This window comes from Laetiporus sulphureus (genome assembly GCF_001632365.1).
Source record: "Laetiporus sulphureus 93-53 unplaced genomic scaffold LAESUscaffold_95, whole genome shotgun sequence".
Lineage (NCBI taxonomy): Eukaryota > Fungi > Basidiomycota > Agaricomycetes > Polyporales > Laetiporaceae > Laetiporus > Laetiporus sulphureus.
In genome coordinates this window covers 19,542-40,648 of record NW_024468604.1, presented here as the reverse complement: position 1 = coordinate 40,648, position 21,107 = coordinate 19,542, and the positions used below count along the sequence as shown (strand labels likewise).

General features: G+C 54.6%; 8 protein-coding genes across 8 annotated transcripts; 3 read left to right on the top strand and 5 right to left on the bottom strand.

Moving 5' to 3' along the window:
• Positions 1 to 434: 434 nt before the first annotated feature.
• On the bottom strand, positions 435 to 2,255 carry LAESUDRAFT_576607 (uncharacterized protein). Its single transcript, XM_040903022.1, has 6 exons — positions 2,122 to 2,255; positions 2,021 to 2,072; positions 1,845 to 1,962; positions 1,317 to 1,793; positions 781 to 1,264; positions 435 to 725 (listed from the first exon to the last, which is right to left on the bottom strand). The coding sequence occupies exons 1-6, from the start codon at positions 2,143 to 2,145 to the stop codon at positions 579 to 581; spliced, it is 1,302 nt and encodes a 433-aa protein (XP_040757795.1). The 5' UTR covers positions 2,146 to 2,255; the 3' UTR covers positions 435 to 578.
• A 134-nt stretch (positions 2,256 to 2,389) lies between these two features.
• On the top strand, positions 2,390 to 4,063 carry LAESUDRAFT_739760 (uncharacterized protein; the record flags this gene model as incomplete). The annotated part of the gene is made up of 4 exons (XM_040911035.1): positions 2,390 to 2,596; positions 2,689 to 3,033; positions 3,089 to 3,295; positions 3,344 to 4,063. 4 exons carry the CDS (start codon positions 2,390 to 2,392, stop codon positions 4,061 to 4,063), a joined length of 1,479 nt encoding a protein of 492 aa, XP_040757794.1.
• Positions 4,064 to 4,200: 137 nt separating this feature from the next.
• Positions 4,201 to 5,152, bottom strand: LAESUDRAFT_745958 (uncharacterized protein; the record flags this gene model as incomplete). The annotated part of the gene is made up of 3 exons (XM_040911399.1): positions 4,201 to 4,775; positions 4,832 to 5,029; positions 5,089 to 5,152. The coding sequence occupies 3 exons, from the start codon at positions 5,150 to 5,152 to the stop codon at positions 4,201 to 4,203; spliced, it is 837 nt and encodes a 278-aa protein (XP_040757793.1).
• Positions 5,153 to 5,647: 495 nt separating this feature from the next.
• LAESUDRAFT_732643 (uncharacterized protein) lies at positions 5,648 to 6,052 on the bottom strand. The gene is made up of 3 exons (XM_040910277.1): positions 6,000 to 6,052; positions 5,858 to 5,942; positions 5,648 to 5,792 (listed from the first exon to the last, which is right to left on the bottom strand). Exons 1-3 carry the CDS (start codon positions 6,033 to 6,035, stop codon positions 5,725 to 5,727), a joined length of 189 nt encoding a protein of 62 aa, XP_040757792.1. The 5' UTR covers positions 6,036 to 6,052; the 3' UTR covers positions 5,648 to 5,724.
• A 191-nt stretch (positions 6,053 to 6,243) lies between these two features.
• On the top strand, positions 6,244 to 10,714 carry LAESUDRAFT_816725 (uncharacterized protein). The gene is made up of 12 exons (XM_040914804.1): positions 6,244 to 6,504; positions 6,568 to 6,645; positions 6,701 to 6,880; positions 6,932 to 7,054; positions 7,111 to 7,531; positions 7,581 to 7,840; positions 7,895 to 8,128; positions 8,184 to 8,534; positions 8,595 to 9,680; positions 9,792 to 9,967; positions 10,026 to 10,437; positions 10,495 to 10,714. The coding sequence occupies exons 1-11, from the start codon at positions 6,469 to 6,471 to the stop codon at positions 10,228 to 10,230; spliced, it is 3,150 nt and encodes a 1,049-aa protein (XP_040757791.1). The 5' UTR covers positions 6,244 to 6,468; the 3' UTR covers positions 10,231 to 10,437; positions 10,495 to 10,714.
• On the bottom strand, positions 10,345 to 15,805 carry LAESUDRAFT_739756 (uncharacterized protein; the record flags this gene model as incomplete). The annotated part of the gene is made up of 22 exons (XM_040911034.1): positions 10,345 to 10,437; positions 10,495 to 10,751; positions 10,803 to 10,900; positions 10,954 to 11,030; positions 11,083 to 11,370; positions 11,424 to 11,775; positions 11,829 to 11,993; positions 12,047 to 12,159; positions 12,217 to 12,331; positions 12,389 to 12,505; positions 12,566 to 12,669; positions 12,728 to 13,102; positions 13,159 to 13,374; positions 13,444 to 13,639; positions 13,702 to 13,923; positions 13,977 to 14,072; positions 14,143 to 14,461; positions 14,527 to 14,768; positions 14,825 to 14,842; positions 14,900 to 15,326; positions 15,386 to 15,600; positions 15,657 to 15,805. The coding sequence occupies 22 exons, from the start codon at positions 15,803 to 15,805 to the stop codon at positions 10,345 to 10,347; spliced, it is 4,254 nt and encodes a 1,417-aa protein (XP_040757790.1).
• Positions 15,806 to 17,286: 1,481 nt separating this feature from the next.
• LAESUDRAFT_709361 (P-loop containing nucleoside triphosphate hydrolase protein) lies at positions 17,287 to 18,436 on the bottom strand (the record flags this gene model as incomplete). Its single annotated transcript, XM_040906717.1, has 2 exons — positions 17,287 to 18,097; positions 18,161 to 18,436. The coding sequence occupies 2 exons, from the start codon at positions 18,434 to 18,436 to the stop codon at positions 17,567 to 17,569; spliced, it is 807 nt and encodes a 268-aa protein (XP_040757789.1). The 3' UTR covers positions 17,287 to 17,566.
• Positions 18,437 to 20,260: 1,824 nt separating this feature from the next.
• LAESUDRAFT_604149 (uncharacterized protein) lies at positions 20,261 to 20,905 on the top strand (the record flags this gene model as incomplete). The annotated part of the gene is made up of 1 exon (XM_040903101.1): positions 20,261 to 20,905. A coding segment is annotated over one exon (645 nt), but the record flags the coding sequence as incomplete, so codon positions are not given.
• Between the last annotated feature and the right edge of the window lie 202 nt (positions 20,906 to 21,107).

The following is a 21,107-nucleotide window of genomic DNA, read 5'->3' as shown; positions in this document are numbered from 1 at the left end:
GTGCACAAGAGGGAAAACAGACCACCACTTACTCGCTCTCACGATCCAATCACCTGCTGCACTGCACGTCCAGTCAGTCCGCGACACGCACTGCCATCCACTGAAAGCACGAACATTCACGTCCAACCAGCACACCTCGCCGCTTCCCGCGCACCACTACCCCTGCAGGTGAGTACACGCCAACGACGACAACCACACACCTCTCTCGCTCGCGCTACCAACCACAAGAACGCATATTATACGACAGAACAAAAAGAAGCACACCAACCGTACACATGCAAGCACAGCTAGCAAACGAAACCGGCCAAGACAGAAGAAAACAGAGACGGGAGACTTCGTACCGCGTTTCAGTGCGACGGTCCGATCTCTATCCCTCGAACACGCGGGGGCAATGAGCACTACCGAACGACACGGAAGGAGCATGATGGAGGGACGGACTGATGAGCCTCCGGTGCCTGCGCCTCATCCTCTCCTCACTTCTCCTCTTCCTCTTTCACTATCTCCGTCAACGATGTGAAACGGTCTGCGCAGATATGATGGTCACAAGGAGAGAAAAGAATATACGACCTGACGACGCTCTACAAGAAATCCTCCGCTCTCGCCCGCTTCTTGCCTCTCGACTCTTCCTGCGCAGGAACACCCGCCACTTGTCCGTGGCTCCCAATAGCGTTCTCCTTGTTGTCTTTCGCAAAGTAGTACTGAGGATGCAGGGCACGGTGTTCCTCCTGGAGTGGATACTCATTAGTTTAACCGCATTATCATTGACAAGCAAGCACTGACTGGAGAAAAGTTCGGATCCGTCCACTTGAGCACCGTCGGCTTTTTGAACGGCGGGTTCGTCTGCGCGAGGTTAGGATCAGGCAAAGTGAGCTGCGGGATGACCTTAGGAACTGGCGCTTCTGGTGGCGGCGCCGGTTGCGCCGGGCTAGCAGCAGCATGTGGTACAGGAGCAGGCGCAGCGGGAGCCCCAAACGGAGGAACAGGCTGGCCTGGAGCAGGAGGCAGCGACGCAGGTTGACCTGTTACGGCAGGCGGTGGCGGGGATGCACCAGGAGGTAAAGGAGTCGGAGGCAAGCCAGGAGGGAACATGCCACCGGGCGATGGCGACATTCCGGGCGGCGAGACACCTGGAGGCAAGAAAGGTGGAGGCGGGAAGGGCGGGCGCATGCCAGGAGGGAAAGGCAGGCCACCTGGCATTGGCATGCCGGGTGGTGGAGATCCTTGGAAGGGCGGCGGGTATGGGAAGCCTGGTGGAGGGCTCATGCTATCGGAGCCGTCAGAAAGAGGGCAATTACTCAACGGGCACGTATACTCACCCAGGAGGAGGCCCCGGCATGCCAAGCGGTGGGAGGAAGCCTGGGAAACCAGCGGGCGGAATAGCTCCAGGGAAAGGGGGCGCACCTGGGGGCATGCCTGGCGGGACTCCCGGCGACGCTGATGGCGGCGGGATGTATCCGGGTGCCGGCATTGGGGGCGCGGAGTACGCTTGCGGGGGCGCACCGAAGACAGCGCCGGAGGCATCTGATGCAGCAGCAGGGGCAGCATTTTCTGCTCCACCCATGAGCGCCTTGTGCGCCTCGAGCTGCGCGCGGAGCTCTTCCTCGGTGAGCGGGCGGTTGTCAAGCTTTGGCCGCTTGGATTGGGGCTGGGAGATCGTGCCCGGGTTCAAACCGAGTTCGATTTCCTTGCGGCGCTTGTAGTCTGCAACGTCAGGCGCCGGGATACCCTCCATACCGAAAATCTCCACTTCATATCCATCGCGGCCAGGCAAGGCATTCTCGATACGAGGAAGGCTTTATGCTAGGTTAGCATGACGAGCGGGTATATGCTCTTATATGGCTTACTTCTCAGGCTCGAGCTTGTGGACTTGTTGGATGTGAACGGCGAGTCCACCTGCAGTGTTAAGACGGCGGGGACACAGGTTGCATTTGAAATGCTTCGCCTTCTGATGCTGCATTAGAACTGTGACATAGTTTGTCGTGAGCGGCCTTACGGCAGGACGGTGTACGTGGACGCGCACCCTTCTCATCTTCAAATTCCCGCTCACAGTACCAACACCAGGGGCGGATGATCTGGTGGACGTTAGCCAACTTATTTGGAGCAGTCCTCGCCCACACTGACCTGTTTATTCTTCTTCTTTGCCATCCTGAAGCACTTGGTCGCAGAGGATGGACGGAGTTGATGGACAAGTTGCAAGAAAGTTCACAGCATCCGACGAAGCGGCCGGCGCGCGCCCGAGCGGAGATTGAACCGGGCGGGAAGTGTGGCGGCGTGATGCCCCCGTCGCAGCGAGCCCCAATGCACCATCGCTACTGCGGCCTTCGCATGGTCCGTTCCGCGCCCACCTCTGTCTCTCCTACGGTCGCGACGACCCCGTGTAGACGATCCAATGATTGGCAACTCCCTCCTGGAATACATTGAGATCCGCACCTGCATCACATGTCTCCGCCTCGTCGCGCCTCTCAGCATTGTTTATACCCTCGCCAGTTGGCACTCAGGCGGATTCCTGTGCTCGAGATGGCTTGGAATATATGCGCTCGCAGAAGCCTCATTTTGCTTATTCGTGTACCTGCCGAGGAGCTGGCTCATGCAGAAGGTGAGTGGTGGGTGATTGGAGGGCGGAGCGCGTTATTCTGTCCGGTGGTGACAGCAACACATCACTGGGTATCATGCTCATATACTACTTAGGATGCTGTTCATCCACCTCGACTATCCCGCGCTGAACGCGAAGCGCTGTTTACGAAATGTTTCATCCACATTGCGCAGACGAATATGGCCTCGGGCTGGTTCTTTGACTGCCCAATAGACTCCATAAAACGCGAGAACATCAAAGAATGGATCCTCTGGGCACTCTTTGGAACTCGCCATGATGGGTACAAGGAGGAGTGGGCTGAGGAGATAGACTCTTACATCCAGATGCTGGAGCAGCATACCGGAAACAAGCTGGATCATGGCTGGGGCCACTCGGTCAAGTGCATGCGACTCACACTCGATCCTGTCGTATCGCTTCATAGGCCACTGTGTTGGTATGCCGTGAGTGACATCCCGTTCGCTCCCTCTGAAGCATATCGAGACTTTACCCACGCAGATTGTCGGGCTCGTAGACACTATCACCTCTGCCCAGCTGGCATTAGGAGGGTTCAAACATTATGACAATCAAAATCCCCTCGGCTGCTTTCCGCCAAGATGGTTTTCTCTGTTCTCTCGACGTTCTCCGGATGCGAATCTCGCGTACTGGTACCGGCCGCACCGATCAAAGACGAAGCGTCCGGTTCTGTTTCTGCATGGCATTGGGGTACGTATGTGTATCTACCTATAGCTGCCCATACTCACATTATATTAGATCGGACTGTGGCCCTACACCCCCTTTCTTTTCGAGCTGATCGCCAAAGACCCCGACGTCGGCATCATCGCCATCGAGAACCTCTCCGTCAGCATGCACATCTCCGCGTCGCCTCTCCCACGCGCCGAGATGCTCGCAGCACTCACGCGCATCCTCGAGCACCATCATCACGCCTCCTTCGTACTTGCCGCCCACTCCTACGGGACCGTGCTCGCGGCGCACATGTTGCGCGACCCTGTGTTCGCGAAGCGCATCACATCCTTGCTGCTCATCGACCCGATACCCTTCCTGCTCTATCTCCCGCCGGTCGCGTACAACTTTGTGTACCGTGCACCGCGGACTGCGAGCGAGTGGCAGCTGTGGTACTTTGCGAGCCGAGACCCGGACATCTCGCGCGCCCTGTCGCGGCATTTCTTTTGGGCAGAGAACGTGCTGTGGAAGGAGGACCTACATGGACGCGAGACGGCGATCATTTTGTGTGGACGCGACCAGATTGTTGATTCTCGGGAGGTGCTGAAGTATTTGACCGGTACGGACGAGGTGAAGTTTCGCTGGAGGAAGGACCAGCTGGAGGTACTGTTCTTCCCGGAGTTTGATCATTCGAACGAGTTTAATTACTCGGAGTCGAGAAGGCCGATAGTGGAGATCTTGTCGCGTTTCATTCGGAATGGAGGGGAGGCGCAGGAGGTAGAGGTGCGGAATGGCGAAGCAAAGAATTGATGCCCGAGCCCTCAGCGCACATACTGCAGAAGGGCGTGTCTCGAGAAACTCATTCTCAGTATGATATCATATATAAGAGCTATTGCTGTAGTTTGAGCAAAGATAGAATAGAGAATAGAGTCCTGATTGCATCTGCATCAGTAAGCAATGCTCAAGCATTTGCCTTCCCATTGCTGCCAATCCGTCAGGAGACCTTCCACGATAAAGTGTGCAACGTCCTTCCTGGACACCCTATATCCATCTCCCAAATCGTGATCAGCCACCCTATACGGTGGCTCCGTCCCCGCAGTTTCCGCCCTACACTCCCCATCAGTCAATAATGCCGGCCTAACCACCACGACATGCTCCAACATCCCCTCCGCAGGCAAACCCTCCATCTCCCTCCACCCCTCCGGCAAAATCCCCTCCTCGAGCTCGTCCTCGTCGCCGTCCCACGTGCGCCACGCACAGTACGCGACGACGCGCTCCATCGCGAGCTTGTCCGCGTGCGGGCCGCGGAGGAGGTAGCCGTAGAGCGGCTTGAGCAGGAGCGGGAGCGCGGCGTGCGATGCGCGCGAGAGGCCGATGGAGGAGAGGATCACGATGCGGGGCTGGGAGGCGGGGGCGCGGAGGGAGGCGGGGAGCGTGCTGAGGACGTTGAGCAGGGATTGGGTGCAGAGGTTGCGTGGGGAGATGGCGATTCCGCGTGTGATGCTGAAGGAGGGAGTGCCCCCTGTTTTGGGAGAGATGGTCAGCGGAGTGGCAAGGAGAATCACGGAGGATGCGTACCGACTGTGAAGAGGAGGAGGTCGACGCGGTCGGTGCCTCCGTTCTGGGCCGTTTCCCAGCCTCGGCGAACGTCATCTGCATTCAACGCGTCGCCCTTGACGAGGCGCGCCTTCCCAGAGGACACGAACTCTTGGATTGCCTTATCCTGGTCAAACACCGAGGGCGAGCGGAGGAAAAAGGTCACTGTGGCCCCTTGGGCTGAGGTGCGTCCGTCGGTCAGTTGCATAGCATAGAAATCGCGGCAGAGAGGGGCTCACCGAGCAGTCTGAGTGCGGCGAAGTAGCCGATGTTGCGCGAGGCTCCGATGGCGAAGACGTTCATGCTGGTAAAAGTTAGGTGTAGTGAAGATAGGGGATGCCCCGGTCATCCAAGTCCTCACTATATATTAATGTCCCTGCCAAGGCAGCGCCGTGCAGCACCGCACTCGTCGTCACCGTTGCAATCAGCAAATGGACATTAGAGGTCTAAAAGCCGTTGGTACGCGTATGTCACTCCAGTCTGACTCGTCGGACACGTAAGGCGCAGCAGAATGTGAAGGCTCTTGCCTCCTAGCGCATCTGCTAGGCGTGTCCTCGCAATCCATCATTCGCGTGAAGGACGGCTGGACGGCGTATAGCATGAAACGAGTCGGGAAAAAGAGATCCGGCGAAGTCAATGTACCAGAAGCGCACAAACATACACGGCGCGCGGGGAAACGCGCTGCGGCGTGCCTGCCGCCAACACCGCATTGAGCGTCCTCACCTCGGCTTCGCCCCGGTGTACGCAAACTGCTTCACACTGGCATGTCTATGCCAAGCCCGCATAGCTCAGACGTGCTGATCGCAGTAATTTCTGTGTCTATTCGTCCAGCGGTACACGCGCGCAGTCAAACACAGCTACTCCGCTTGAGCATTCTAGTGATGCGCCTCCTTCGCGATCTGTTCAGCGTATGGGTTGCGCGGGTCATTCTTGTATTTCTCGGCTGCAAGCGTCGGTCGATCTGTTCAGCGGCCTGACACAGAGTGAGACGAAAAGAGAGCGACGCACACTTGACGGCCATGTCTTGCAGCTTGTTGACGAAGTAGTACGTGACAAAGCCGGCGGTGATGAAGGGCCACAGGGGCTTAGCCACCTGTATAGGTATGGAGAGTCAGCAGTGCATGAGGCGGCAAGGAAAAAATGGACGTGCGGGAGTGGGCCACTTGCGGAAACCAAAGAAGCTCATTTCGTTATAAAGTCTGCGAAGGAGCTTCCAGGAGAGTAGTGAGCAGCAGGGTTCGCGCAGCAAGCGGTGAGAACGCGCGTACGGGAGGTTGCAGAGCGTCGGTAGCAAGTGAGCGTGTTCGTGTGCACCGTCGGAGAGGCCGGGTCGACGGGCGCCAACGCGTGGTAACAACCGATTTGTATTGACCTTTATTAGTTTGGTATACCTTGACGCTCGCCACCATCATTACTTGCTAGGACGCGTCTTGTTGAGCATACTCTATCAATCCGACTGTGGAGGAGTTTCTGAGACAGTACGCGTATATCTCGGAGACGTATCACTTTTGCAACAGCCCGGCAGACATCATAAAGCTCTCCAGGCACGAAGGAGCAGCTCGTCCTGTAGGCCCTCACAACCATATAGTATACCCATCTGAACGCATATACCTTGGACCATGTCCGCGCAATCGGCCGTTTTGTCTGCACCAGTAGTGAGTACCAGCGACTAGATCGTTGCGCCTCTCGTGAGCGGATGATTGAAAGTTCCGTCGCAGTGGCGGCAGTTCACGTTCTTCGACGTAGTTCCGGTGAAGGACATTCATGACCTCGCAAACCCTCCAGAAATATTCAAGGTGTGCATGTTATTGACCTGATATAGTGGCTAAATGAACATGCCCATCTGTCCAGGGGAAAACGCCAGAGATCTCGACCATTATCCCATCCTCCTTAGGCCCTCTAGTCGCGGACATACATGGCAGCGTGTATCTACTCAATCGCGAGTTCGAGATTGTCAAGAGTTGGATTGCGCATACCAGTGGGAGGGTCACGCATATGGGAGAGCGGAAGGGCACTCTCATAACGCTCGGCGTACGTCTACGACTATGCGATATCTATCCATTCCATTGACACCGCATCCAGGAGGAGGATACCGCTCGGCATCCCTTCCTCAAGGTGTGGGATTTGGAGCACAGCGACAAGAAGACGGGTGCTCCAGTGCTCCTCCGCTCAACAAAGGTCCAAAGCGGAAGCCGTCCACATCCAGTGAGTGGCTTCACACCTGTCTCTAACGGGAACGGTACCAAACGACGAACATCCAGGTGACCACGATCGCCCTCTCCGAGACACTCTCCCACCTTGCCATCGGCCTCGGCGACGGCACCGTCCTCCTCTACCGCCATCTCGATCAATCCGTCTTCTCCGGCTCGACCTCGCTCACCTCCCTTCCCAAGGCGCGCGTCATCTTCGAGTCCCCTACGGAGCCCATCACCGGCCTCGGGTTCTGCGAGCCGGACGAGGACACGCCGAACATGTACCTCTTCATTGTCACCCTCAACCGTGTGCTCACGTACCAGGTGTCGGGGAAGGGGCACGGTGCTGCGCCCACGGTAGTCAGCGAGGTCGGCTGCGGACTGGGATGCGCGACCATGGACTTGCATGCGAGGAATATGATAGTGGCCAAGGACGAGGCGATATTCATATGTGGGACGGATAGCCGGGGCTCGTCATATGCTTATGAAGGTACGCTAGCTGTGGTGCGGCAAGGGTGCGAGCTGATACGAGAGAGCAGGGCAGAAGGCATCCATCCATACACATCTGACTTACGTGGTCATTGTCTCGCCTCCATTTTTCCCGTCCGGAGGTGCTGCGTCGGCGACGGTTCGGAATTTTGTAGCGAAGAATAGCTCGTCTGCAGGCACCGAGATCACTAAGCTGACCGTGTTCGACCCGGACAACAGACTTGTCGCGTATAGTGGCACATTCGCCGAAGGTGTCCGTGAAGTCCTTTCTGTCTGGGGCAAACTGTATGTCCTGTCGAATGACGGTAACGTACGCTCTTTAACTTCATAATATCCTCTATATTGCTAATGCACGACAACGTAGCTGTCGTGCCTTGAAGAGAAACCAACCCCAGTCAAACTTGACATGTTGTATCGCAAGGGATTGTATAAGAATGCTCTGACCCTTGCCAAGACACAACAGCTGGACGAATCGAGCGTTGCTGATATCCATAGACAATTTGGAGATCATTTATACTCGAAGGGCGACTACGACGGTGCGATGCAGCAGTATATAAAGACCATCGGACACGTGCAGCCAAGCTACGTGATCCGGAAGGTTGGTGTTACTTCTCCATCTCCTCGCATAACAGTAAGGCTAAGAAACATCCCAGTTCCTAGATGCACAACGGATACACAACCTCGTTACGTACCTGCAAGAGCTCCACTCGCTAGGGCGCGCCAATGCAGACCACACAACCCTGCTGTTAAACACGTACACGAAGCTGAAGGATGTCGCGCGTCTGGACAGCTTCATTAAGCGGGAGTCATCGCGCGCGACAGACGAACTTCCGTTCGACCTTGACACTGCGATCCGTGTTTGCAGGCAGGCAGGATATTTTGAGCATGCTTCGTACCTCGCCAAGAAGTACGAGCGCCACGAAGACTACCTGAGGATACAAATCGAGGACGCGGGGAACTACAAGGATGCGTTGGTGTACCTCAGGCGATTGGGTGCTGAGGCGGTGAGTGTACGCAGCAACAATTTCGGACTTCTGCTGATAGGATATCACATCGAACCGTAGGCAGAAGCAAATCTGGCTCGTTACGGTCGAGCTATGCTGAATAACCTCCCTGAAGAGACGACTCAGCTCCTCATCGATCTCTGCACGAGTCTCGCACCGTTGCCCTTCGAAGATGAGGAGGAAATCAAGGGTCCAACGCGACAAGCAAGTGGCGGCGGCCCATCATATCTTTCCTATCTTGCGTTGAACAGGTCATCTACACCAGCTCCAGCGACACCGACGGATGGGGCGGCACCTTCGTCCGCGTCGACTATGACCGCTAGACCCGGTGGACCGGCTCGCCGAGACTCGGTGCAAGACGTGTCGAGAACGGCCACTCCTCCCCCCGCTACCCCAACAAACCCATCTCCGACGAAGGCGAGAGTACAAAGTGTGAAGCGCCCGTCTCCACGTCTGTATTTCGCGCACTTCATCGATCACATGGACTACTTCGTGCGCTTCTTGGAGTCCGTTGCACTGCGGCGATGGGGTCAGACCGTCGACCCGAACGCACCCCACGTTGTGGTTGAGAACGACCCGAACGCTGATGAAGAAGCAGAGAAGCGGGACCAGATCGCAGTGTGGAATACCCTGCTGGAGCTGTACCTCATTCAAGATGGTGCGTCAGTGGAACAGACCAGCTCGCCGGAGCCCAACAAGGCCCTGCGCGTCTTGCAGAGCGACAACGTCCCATATGACCCCACGCATGCATTGATCCTATGTTCCACACGCTCCTTCACGCCGGGCTTGATACTTCTTTGGGAGCGCTCGGGGATGTACGAGGACATCCTGCGTTTCTGGATGGATGCTTATCGTGCGAAAACACACCCTGATGCGCCCGCCGAGGTCGTCCGTGCGCTGAACAAGTACGGTGACGATAAGCCCGGACTGTACCCGCTCGTGCTGAGGTTCTTGACCTCGACGCCGGAGCTGTTATCGCGACACGCTGAGGACTTGCAAAATATTCTCAGGATCGTCGACGAGCGAGGGATCATGCAGCCGCTGAGTGTCGTACAAGTCCTGAGCAGGAACGGCGTCACGAGCGTTGGCTTGGTGAAGCAATGGTTGATGACAAGGATCAAGCAAGCTCAGCAGGAAGTTGAGACTGTGAGTCTGTAGATTCCACTGTTCTTCAGGCAGTACTGTCTCTCCTAGTGTTTTCACTCAGGCGCTTGGATAATCTCAATATAATTGCTGACGACATTTTCCTTGACACAGGATCAACAACTCATCGACTCATACCGCAACGAGACGCGGCAGAAGCTGCGCCAGGTAGAAGAATTATCAGACCCTGACCAGCCCAAAGTCTTCCACGTCACGCAATGCTCAGAATGTCAAGGCCAGCTCGACCTCCCGAGCGTGCACTTCATGTGCCATCATAGTTACCATCAACGGTACGTATCGTATCCGACGTGAATTACCCCTTCCATCACTGACTTTCCTGTCTCATAGGTGCCTCGGCGACCACGAAACGGAGTGTCCGAAGTGCGCTCGTGCACATGGAATGATCATGGAGATCCGCCGCAATAACGAGCGCCTTGCGGATCAACATGATGTATTTTTGCAGGAAGTACGCGAGGGCGGCTTTGCTGCTCTAGCCGCAGGATTTAGCAGGGGCTCATTGAATATGTCGAGATTGGAAGACGTAGCAGCATGAAGTCCTGTGTACACGGAATGTCGGAATGTGCTATTCTATTGGGATATCATTTCGAAAATGTTATGCGGAACCGTCCGTCCGACATCAGAGTCATTATAATATACACTATGGTATCTATGTGCGACGCGCAATTTTTGTCTTGATCCAGTGGAAGAGACTTCCACCGTGTATACGGAAAAGCCACATGAAGATGAAGATGCAACCGATCTACGAAATTTGCGACGTGAGTGTCAGTTCATGAGGGGCTGCAGCTCGGTTGCTTACATTGAACCCGATGTATACGCAGAAAAGGCCGAGATCTCTCCAATGACGGGAATAGTATATGTTGAAATTATCTCCCAGAAATGTGTCGGTTGTGCTATAGGCACAATACTCACAACTGCTAGTGGCATTTGGGTTTGTCAAGTAACCACCGACCACCGATACGAAGGGACCGAGGTACTGTTCGCATGTGTAATTGGACGGTGGCTGGACGGTGGTCAGCTCGACGTCTCTGCAAACGATGCTCGTATGGCCGACAGCTAAAACCAGTTCTTTTGAGTACCAAGTCAAGAGAATGTGCTGAAACGAACCTTGTCCAGTAAGCGCTTCGACGAGATATGTATACGGAGATACTCGGTACATCCATTTCCACCATCCAAGTTCGCGGAATGGCTGCAGGACGCCGTTACTGCAAAAAGACGTAAGTGTAGATTCTCTAGTATGTAGAAAACCATGACGAACAATAAAAGCACATAGGCGAATAAGAAGCTGAAGAGCAACGCTGCTATCTCTGCGTTTGGTGACATCGCGGCAACCGCCTGCAAACGGATGTGAGCATTAGCCTTGCGTAGAGTCCGCGCGAAAACTCACCTGGCCGAAGGAGGTGTAATATAATGGGTACAAGACTGCATATAGGAGGTAGGTGAAGCCAGCGCGGCTAGTGAGAAAGCCGACAGTCCAGAACCAGCAAAGGAAGAAGAGCGATGATCCCAAAATATTCCATGGAATCTCGATTAAAAGTTCAGATGCGATCATTGCACTCCAGTGGTACATCTGACTGTGCCTCTCGCGGATTTCATAGACCCTTCGGGCCGCGAGAAACGGTGATTGCAGTTGCTGTGATAGTGCTATGCTTACGACCGTCGACATGAAGATTGCCTGAAAAGTCATCATCAGTGAACCCTGAAGCCTTCAAGAAAAGAATAACTTACGAAGAGCTTGTCCTGAGTATCTTGGATTCCGTTCTTCGCCTTGAAGAAGGTGAAGCCAATCAGCAAGCCCGCAGCGATGTTGACGCCAAGTTTCGACATCATATAAATAGGATTTCTCCAGCGATACACCGCGGCACGCTCGAGCAGCATGGTGAGCTGGTATGGCCATAATGTCGGAAACGTATATTTCAGCTTTGGCTGAACCGCTTGCTGTTGACGTCCGCTGGCGTGCACCGCCTCTAGCTCGCGGAGCCGCTCTTTCGCTTCTGGTGACTTCAGCCAGATGTCGTGCCAATCTTCCTCAACGGTTGCTGTTGCGCCTGCGCCGATGACTTCTAGGATATACTCGGCACTACGATAGTATCTCAGTAAACACGAACGTTCGCACAGCCACAAAGCACTTACGGGTTCTCCGAATCATCACAAATCCGGGCACCGTTCGACTGGAAGTAACCAATCAACGTGCTTGATTTCTCCCCTATGTCGCCGAAGTAGACTGTTTGACCTCCTTTACGCAACAGCAGCAGCCTGTCGAATGACTGAAAGAGCTCCGCAGACGGCTGATGTATTCTGTTCGTATCGCATGAGTTCCATGTGCCAGCTGAATGAACCAGGTGACATACGTGCAGACAATCGACTGGCCAGAGTCGGCAAGGCTTCGCAAGAAGCAGATGATCGCCCATGCACTCTGAGCGTCAAGCCCAGTGGTAGGCTCGTCCAAGAAAATTAACGACGGCTGATAGGATTCCGGTGAGTATATCACACATTCGTCGAAATAACGTCATCGCAGTACCTTGGCAACGAGTTCAACTGCGATAGTCGTCCGCTTGCGTTGCTCCACGTCTAGTGTGCCCACAATCGCATCTGCGAACTCTGCCAGACCGCACATGTGGAGACATTTTTCGACGCTCGATTCGTACGAAATTCGTCAGATAATCTCCCTGGCCAACCGCATGTGCACTTACTATTTCTCCTTCTCCTTCAACGCTACCGAGCTGGGCTGCCGTAGCTTCGCAGAGAACAACAATGCCTCGCGGACGGTAGCAGAAGGAAGATGCGTATCCATCTGCTGCACGTAACCACTTACAACCGCGAGCAATCGGCGATGAGACTAATAAGCAAGGAGAGGCCCGTCGACTTACGTCTGATTACGGAAGTCTGACGGGAGAGGCTGGCCGTCCATGGCTCGTTCTCCCGTGACGATGCCACTAGTCGTACGTTCCGACAACGCGTTGAGCAGCGTAGTCTAGACATGTCCTCGATATCGATTACGCTGAACGCTGATATAGAGAGGGTGGACGTACCTTTCCCGCACCAGACTCGCCTATCAACGCCGTCAGCTTCCCCGGAGCGACGTACCCAGACACATTATCCAGCAGCGTCCTCCATCCACCCTTCACAGGGACTTTGTACGTCACATCGCTAAATGAGAACGTATGCAAGCCCCCCTCCGGAACGACCTTCTTCTCCGGCTGCGCAGATGAAACGAGCGGCTCGTTGCTCGCGGAAGAAGCGGCTTTTTCCTCGTCGCTCTCAGATCCATTCTCCTTGAGGACGGTTTTGGACCCGCGCTTGAAAAGGATGACGCTGTTCGCGATGGACGCCGCGGTGTTGATCTCGGTGAGCAGTAGGAGAAAGCAAATGAAGCCGATGAGGAAGGCAAATACAATGCCGAGATTCTGCAGACGATACGCATATAGACAGCGAGACGGCATGGAGGGGATAAGAAACACACCCGCCAAAGATGACTAAACTGGTAGCCGAACGACTCCAACACGTATCGATAGCCCGAGACCTGGGACTCACCAGCGACAGAGCCGATCGTCGTACACGCCCGATAGGTCATTGGGTACTCATCATACGTCGAGCCGGACGGAACGATGGTCGAGCACTCGGCCACGAGAGTGTGGAACTCATTTACCATCAACGCTTCGAAGGAATAGATCAAAGGCTAATATGAAGGGTCAAGTAGAGATCTCAGTCTCGGTAAGCAGAATGTAAGAGGAACGAGGATGCGCACGTCGATGTATGTGATCCACCGCAGCGCGCCAATCATGTTCGGCTTGGGCAGCGTGTATCCGAGGTACAGGCAGAGAATCAAAATCGAGAGGGCCGCGAGTGACTGCGCAGGAGCCGCAATCTTGAAGCCAGCTGCCAACAACCGGAACCACGCCTTCATCGTGAGCGTCATGAGCAACAGGAACAACAGGAAGGTACTACATGCATTACAACGCAGATCAGCTGACGCCGGAATCGAAGGAAGCAAGGAAACACGCACAAGAAATGGCCTGCAGTCTGCTGTAGGCCGACGAGGAAGTAGAATATGATGGAGAAGATGGTCACTATCACCGCTGTGACGGGGACATCTACGAGCGTGAGCGCGAGCGCCTCGACGAACGGGTGGTACATCGCTGCGCGAGATTGTCGGAGGACGATGGGCCGCTGGACGAAGAGGGAGGGGATCTCGGACATGGTGGAGAGTGCAGTGAAGAGGAGGGCGCTAGAGCATTAAACGTGAGCGAGAGATATGAAAAGCCGTAGGTGATTGCTTACAAGAAGATAACACCGCCGCGAGAGAAGAAGGTATTCGTCTCGGGCTTCATGCGCAGAAACATCGTGCCAACGACAACGGCCTGTATGATGAAGACCCTGCCAAACGGAACAACGCATCCACTCAGCACCCACCTCCGAAGCGCACAACAAGTGAACGTTCACTCACGACAGCTGAATCACCTGCGTCGCGATCCCACCCTTGATGATCTGCATCCTCCGAATCATGAGCGCCTGCGCCTGCATCGGCGTCGAGATGATGTACGAGCTTTTCGGGGGAGAAAGCTTCGAGTGCTGCGCGCGCGTGCTCTCCTTGAACTGCAGCGCGCGCTCCTCTTTCCCGACGAACATGTCCTTATACGCGGCAATATCCTCGCGATTCGCCCGTGCGGTGTCGCTTGAGGTGAAGTAAGCGGCGAGCTCGGCGGCGGTACGCGGCACGTGGGACTCGTAGCCCTGGCGGACGGTGCGGCCGTGTGGGTTGGTGACTATATGCGCGGAATATGATCAAGACAGGTGCCTTAAGGCACGGGATGGATACAGCGCCACGCACCTGCGACGAGAAAATCGGCCGTCGTCTGCCTATTCGCCGGCTCGTACCCCATCTCGATGAAATACTGCCTCGCACAGTTGGCAGGCCCGAAGTACACCATGCGTCCATCGTAAATGACGCATACCTTGTCGAAGTTTCGGTAGAGCGACTCCCCGGCCTGGTAGATGGAGACGATCGTGGTGAGCCTCCAGATGTCCGTCACTGTGCGGAGGCTCTGGATGAACTCGAGGGCGGTGGATGCACTGGGAAGGACGTGTGAGTGTACAAGACTGAAACGGAAGGAGAGGGATAGACGTACTCAAGGCCCCGGGTAGAACTTCAAAATATCGGGTGAGTCTACAAAAGAATTGATACCATAGCAGAGACGACGTACTTGTCCCAAGACGTGAGCAGCCCACGCGTCGCGAGCACCTCAGCAATTGACACCCGCTTCTTCTCTCCGCCACTGATTCCCCGGATCGACGCATCGCCCACCTTTGTATCCAGCACAGGCGTCAGCCCCAGCACCGAAGCGAGCACCTCCGTCATGAGGGCGACATGGTCTTTTCTATGCGGGATGATTCGCTGTTGCGGCACACGCGTCTTGGCCGCAAAGTCGAGCGTCTCCTGGACGGTGAGGGTGGGAAAGTGGACATCGTCCTCGGGGCAGTACTGGACGTCGCCGCGATAGGAGGCATGGATCTGCTGCGGCGTGAGCGAGTCGTAATGGACTTCGCCGAGGATGGCATGGTAATCGTCCCATTTGTTGGCAAGCGCACGAAGGAGAGTGCTGCATCCAGCACCGGGGCGGCCGAGGACCACTGAAGGAAGAATTCGTTTCTGTTATAGATGCGATGAGGCGTTGATGCAAGAGACTTACAGAGCATCTCTCCCGGCTTAACAACACCTTCGAAGTCGGTCAGGATATCTCGGAGGGGCGGGTGACGGAGATAGTTGATTTGGCGGAGCAGGTTGAGCGGATTGAGCATTGAAGCAATCGTCGGTTGGTGCGAGGCTATCGCACCGAGGCCGACTACTCTGAGTTTCTCAAAGACAACGCCGAGCTCTCGGGACTTGATCTCAAGCTTCTCCTTCCTGGTCTCCGAGCAGTTAATGAGACAAGGTGAGCGTAACGGTGCCATCGTGCCTACTTCTTCATTACGTTCCGGAGGACCTTCTGAAGGTCCTCCAGATCGCGAGGAGGGTAAAGACTGGGGCCTACGGTGACATTGGTAGCAACCCTCGTTGCGTTGAGCGATTCAGAGTCATTATGGTTTGGTCCAGAGGTACTATCGAGCATCAGACGAGGGTATGAAGCGCAGAAAACGGGATGGAGGTCGAGCGCATGCAGAGATGAGACAGAATGTTGCGTGCATGCTTGTCGTGTCTCATTTGATTTTGTTGGTGCGCTGAGCGGAGAGATCTCCGGCACGGCATCTGGGAGGTGGTGGCTAGAACATCGGATGAAAAGATACGCACGAGGTTCCGCACCATCCAGAGCGCTAAATACATCTCCGCCTTTTTCGGATTGCAACGTGGTTGGCTGGAAACGACCCGCCATGTGCATGTGCATGTGATTTCAACCACTGCAGGCTACGTCAACCCTAGACTAGGCGTACTTGTCCCGCAGTCGGCGACATAGGGACACGCGCAGCTTCGCCTGCCCTACAGTCGCGCCAGAGAACGTCATGGAGGACGACTGCCACTGATGTCCTTTCGGAAGATTCGGCGCAGATGACATAAATGCTCCCACTAATGGCACATCGTTTTGACGAAATGATGATGAGTAACACTGCTGAATTTGCCGATGCATAATTTCGCAGATCATAAGCCACACATTCCTGGCGGCATATCAAGGCTCTCGTTCGCCTGAGAGCAGGATTCGTGGATGCACAGGCCCGTGGAGCGTGAAGAAACTGAAGTCGGTTCCGACAGCATGCGAATGAGTTGCAAGAGGAAGCATGTAGAACCTTAACTGATGGTGATACCTGCAGAGAGAAGACGGACGCCGGTGGCTGTATTCATGAGTATAAAGCGCTGCATAGTGCACATGCCTGAGCATTGAATCACGGCGCCGCAAAGTGTTCCAGCTGGCATAAGTGATCAGATTGATAGATTCGTTACAGGAAGCACGACTTACCTAGATGAGACGTTCAGTGACCTGTTTTCGCCGAGATTTGAGCACATTTCGCTCGAGTTCTGTCTACTGCGCAATGTTCTGTACAGAACAGACTCGGTTGGCTAGCCACGGTTACAGAGAACTTCTGTCTTCCAAAGTACTGCAGGAGCTCAAGAGAAACTCGCTTGTGCAGTGGTGTTCCTTCCCCTTTCTGCAGTGCCTATTTTCTTCTAGTGCAACTTGAAGATGCCTCTGGCGAGCATATACTGCAAAAGCGGTGAGAAATGGTTAATATACTTCGGGATGGACCAGAAAATTGACAATATAGAGCCACAAAAGTTGCACTTGAGGTATATCCGTTGCGTGGAGAAACGACTATTTGCCACTGCGCGCTTCGTTCATACACGACCACGCGCATTCTCGCACTATTCTCCTAGGCTCATAAATCAGCCTTCGTACAGGAAGACAGTCGTTCCTTATACTCAGGCTGAGACTATCACGGGGGGTCCAGAAGACCCCCGTGGGAAAGCGGAGCTTCAACATGCCGATGGCAATTCGACGCTCGAAGCTTTGGCGCTGGTCGGACACACCACGTGATCGCGTTGTACAGAACGCGTCTGTAAAGAACATCGCACGTAGATCGTGTTCCTCTCGTGTATTTTAGCCATGTCATCTCAAGAAACCAATGCAATACAGAGTACAAATCAAAGTGATGAAGAAGCAAGCAGAGAAAGCCCCACTTTCCCTTCCTCTGCCCGCCAAAGTGGCCCGAACCACTCCCCAGACTCTAGGCCCTATCCGCTTGCCAGTCCCTTTTCGACAGCTTCTCACCCGCATACAGCATACCATGGGCAGTACAGTCCAATATTTGCAGGCTATGGCTCCAACTTCCAAACGTACAGTTGGCAGCATGGGTATTTTACACCCTCTCCTTCTCAGCATTCATCTAGTGGAACTTTTGATATACCCACCTTCTCCGCGGAGTCGAGACGATCGAAACTCGGAGCCAGAGAATGGGTGCATAAAGAAGCGAGTGATGTACTTGATATGCGGGCAGTCAATGGAGTAACGAGCGTTCACGTACTGCCCTTGCCGAAAGCCAAGACCTGCCGCAATTTTGAGAGCATGACCAGAAGTAGCCGTACCGGTCACAGCAACCCAGGTTGTATTGGAGTTCAGCCGCGCACGCATCGTCTTGAGAACAGAATAGCTTTCGCGCCAGAGAGGGCTCTCGTCATCGGGCAAGTGAGCCTCATCAATCATGAACCAGCGGATCAGGTCTTTGAAGCCAGATATTCGCAGGAGCTTCATCATGCGTTCTCCAGCAAGCATTTGAGGGCTCAGGAAAGTGATGCGGACATCTTTACCGTTCTGCAGCTCGTCGTAAAGATCGCGCTTGTCGTAGTATGCGTCGCGGACAGTATCCTCGTTCAGCGCGATCGCGCGCAGCCCAACTCGACGGGCACTCTCGCTCTGGTAAATCAAGCCATACATAGCTCTTTATTTCTGTGTGTGAATCCAGCAGAGATATCGTACCTGCTGTATAGAAAGTAGCTTGGTAGGGACAATGTATAACGCGACGCCTCGCTCACCGAGTGCTTGAGCTGCGAGTAGAGGGGCCCAGAAGACTGTCGTCTTGCCCTGACCTGGTGCAATAACTAGAAATACCTTGCGTCCTTCAATGATGTCTAGTCCGTGTTTGATCTGGAATTCTTGCGGTTGCGAGATCCCACACTTTTGAGAGAACAGCTCAGCAAGCCATTCAGCGTTGATTTGAGGGTCGCCGAGAGAAGACTGAGCAGGTTCAGACATATTTGCTACTTTAGACAGGACTTTGACCGTATGAATGCGTTAACGAACGTCATGCTAGCATTGAGCGACACGAGGAGTATGCAGGAAGACACGCTCAGCCTGAGGCGCGTCCTCTGGTCGCGTGGTCGCGTTGTGGCGGTGGCGGCGGCATGTTCAAACTCGGCGTTCCCACGGGTACACTTCTCACTGGACCCCCTGGTATTAGCTCGAGCCTACTATTCTCCATGCAGTCCACAAGATTGATCTCTTGCTTTTGTCTGCATCAGACACTGCTCGTCGCCCGATAGATATGCGATCTATTGACTTTGCTCGCTAACATCTATGCAGCTCTATCAGCGAGCTACACCATCGGCGGTTCCCAAGAATACTCATAACCGCGTTAAACCTCGTTGAAAGACTCGGAGGGCATTCGTTCAATGATCTTGCCTAATCCCGCGTTATCTCCTAGTTCCTCCGCATATAGCGCCTCACGAAACACTTCAGAAACACGCGAAGTGCACAGAATGTAAAATTAAAAGCTTGACTCTTTGTTCCCGGCATCGCTCGCTACTAACCAGGAAGGCACCAGGCTCCATCTCATCCTAGTCGAAAGGTCAACGTGCATATGGCGAATTGACTATCTTCCATATCCTCATCGGAATCCGCGGTTCTCCTCCACCCTCATCCTCTCTGAGAACACGGTTTTCCATGCAATCCGCGATCAATCGCTTGCTTCAGTCTGCTTGAGACACTGCTCGTCGCTCAATAGATATGCGATCTATTGATGCACCACGCACGAACCGAGGGTGTTAGCGCTCCGTATTCCATGCATAGTGTCTCAGACCCTGAGCCTGGGATTAAGAAGTGCCACTAGAGCAGCTAGGTTACCGTTATCTACGCGTTCGCAGATCTAACCCCAGAATGCTCACTCTTCGTGTCCAAAGATGATCAGATTCTGCGCGCGATACATGCCTACCGCACATGCCCTTGCTTCTGTGGGGGGCTTTTAAATACAGGAGTGCACATCGCCAGCAGAATAAGGCTACTCAGTTCTGTACCCACTCGACGTGCCTCTTTGCTCCTCTGCTATCCCCGCCCGTCATCGTTCGTATCGCTTGTCTCTTTCTAATCATCTGCTACCTGTAGGTGTGAAGCTGCTTATCTACCCGGGTGAGTCGTACATCGTATCTCACGTCGATGGTGAATAACATTCGTCCTATCAGCAACATGGGAGTAGTCGAATCTGTCCTCGTCGTAGCGACAGGCCTCGTGTTTGCGGTCACCAGGTTAGTCGAAGCTTGCCGGTCCGACTGGTCCTCTGGTTCCATCGCACCCAATCCCGTGATGGAAGAGTTAGAGGAGCGCATGCGGAAAGAAGAGAAGAAAAGGGAGCAGGCTGAGGCGGACGCTCGGAGGGCGGAAGAGGCGAAGCAGCGGGCAGAGAATCAACAACGAGATGCTGAGGAGAGACGCAGACAGGCCGAAGAAGAAGCCAGGAAGACGGAGGAAGAGCGCAGGAATGCTGAAGAGGGTCAGCGCAGGGCGGAGCACGAGAAGAACCTGGCTGATGAGGCCAGGAGGAAGGCCGAGGAGGATACCAGGCGCGCCGGAGAAGAACAGCGCAAAGCGGAAGAAGAAAAGAGACGGGCTGAAGATGAATTTAAAAATGTTGAGGAGAAGAGGAAGAAGGCAGAGGAGGCTAGGACTGTAGCAGACAAGGTGGCCCACGAGACGAGGGAGCAGCTCGAAGAGGTGCAGCGAAGCGTCCGGAAGGGGATCAAGCCCGTCCTCATTCCGACACTGGAGGAGTATCATGCAACCAAAGAACGCCTGCAGTATCAAGAGGGCCTGTTCCACTTCGCAGTCGCTGGAATTGCCGGCAGCGGCAAATCCTCGCTCATCAACGCATTCCGCGGCTTGAAAAACAGTCACCGTGACGCGGCACCCACAGGCGTTACCGAGACCACGAGTGTTATTACTCGCTACCCCGACCCCGACTCTCGGAACCCGTTCGTGTGGTATGACGTTCCGGGTGCCGGTACCCTGAAAATCCCCGACTTCGTGTACTTCAATTCTCAGGGCTTGTACGTCTTTGACTGCATTATTGTGCTTTTCGACGCTCGCTTCACCGACACGGACATTGCGATCCTTCGCAATTGCGAGCGATTCAATATTCCAGCATACATCGTACGCTCCAAGTCCCTCCAGCACATTCGCAATGTCACGGAGGACTTGGAGTGGGACGATGAGGAGGAGGATGAGGAGACCCTGGACGATGCAGCCAAATGGGCGCGCGCGCGGGAGAAGTACGACCTCGAGACCCGCGAGAGCGTCATGCGAAACCTTGAAGAAGCAAAGTTGCCTCCGCAGAGGGTCTATCTTATGGACAAGGAGACAATGGCGCAAGTAATCAAGGGCCGTCAGCCTCCGAAAGCCATCGACGAGTGGATTCTACTCAGGGATCTTCTCGCCGAGGCTCGTCTTCGACGTTCCCGCTCTGTTGTTGCCCGAGGTTGACATGGTACGTCTTGCGCCATGAGCTCTGTATAACGCCATCTCTTGCATTTTTTGCGGTTCCGGGTGTGTACCGATCTGCTAAACATTTCTCGTTAAAGTTTGCATACCCTTTTCATGTATGCTGTATTGCCTTTCGTGATCGTGTACATGCATCCTGCATTGCGTGATGGTTGTC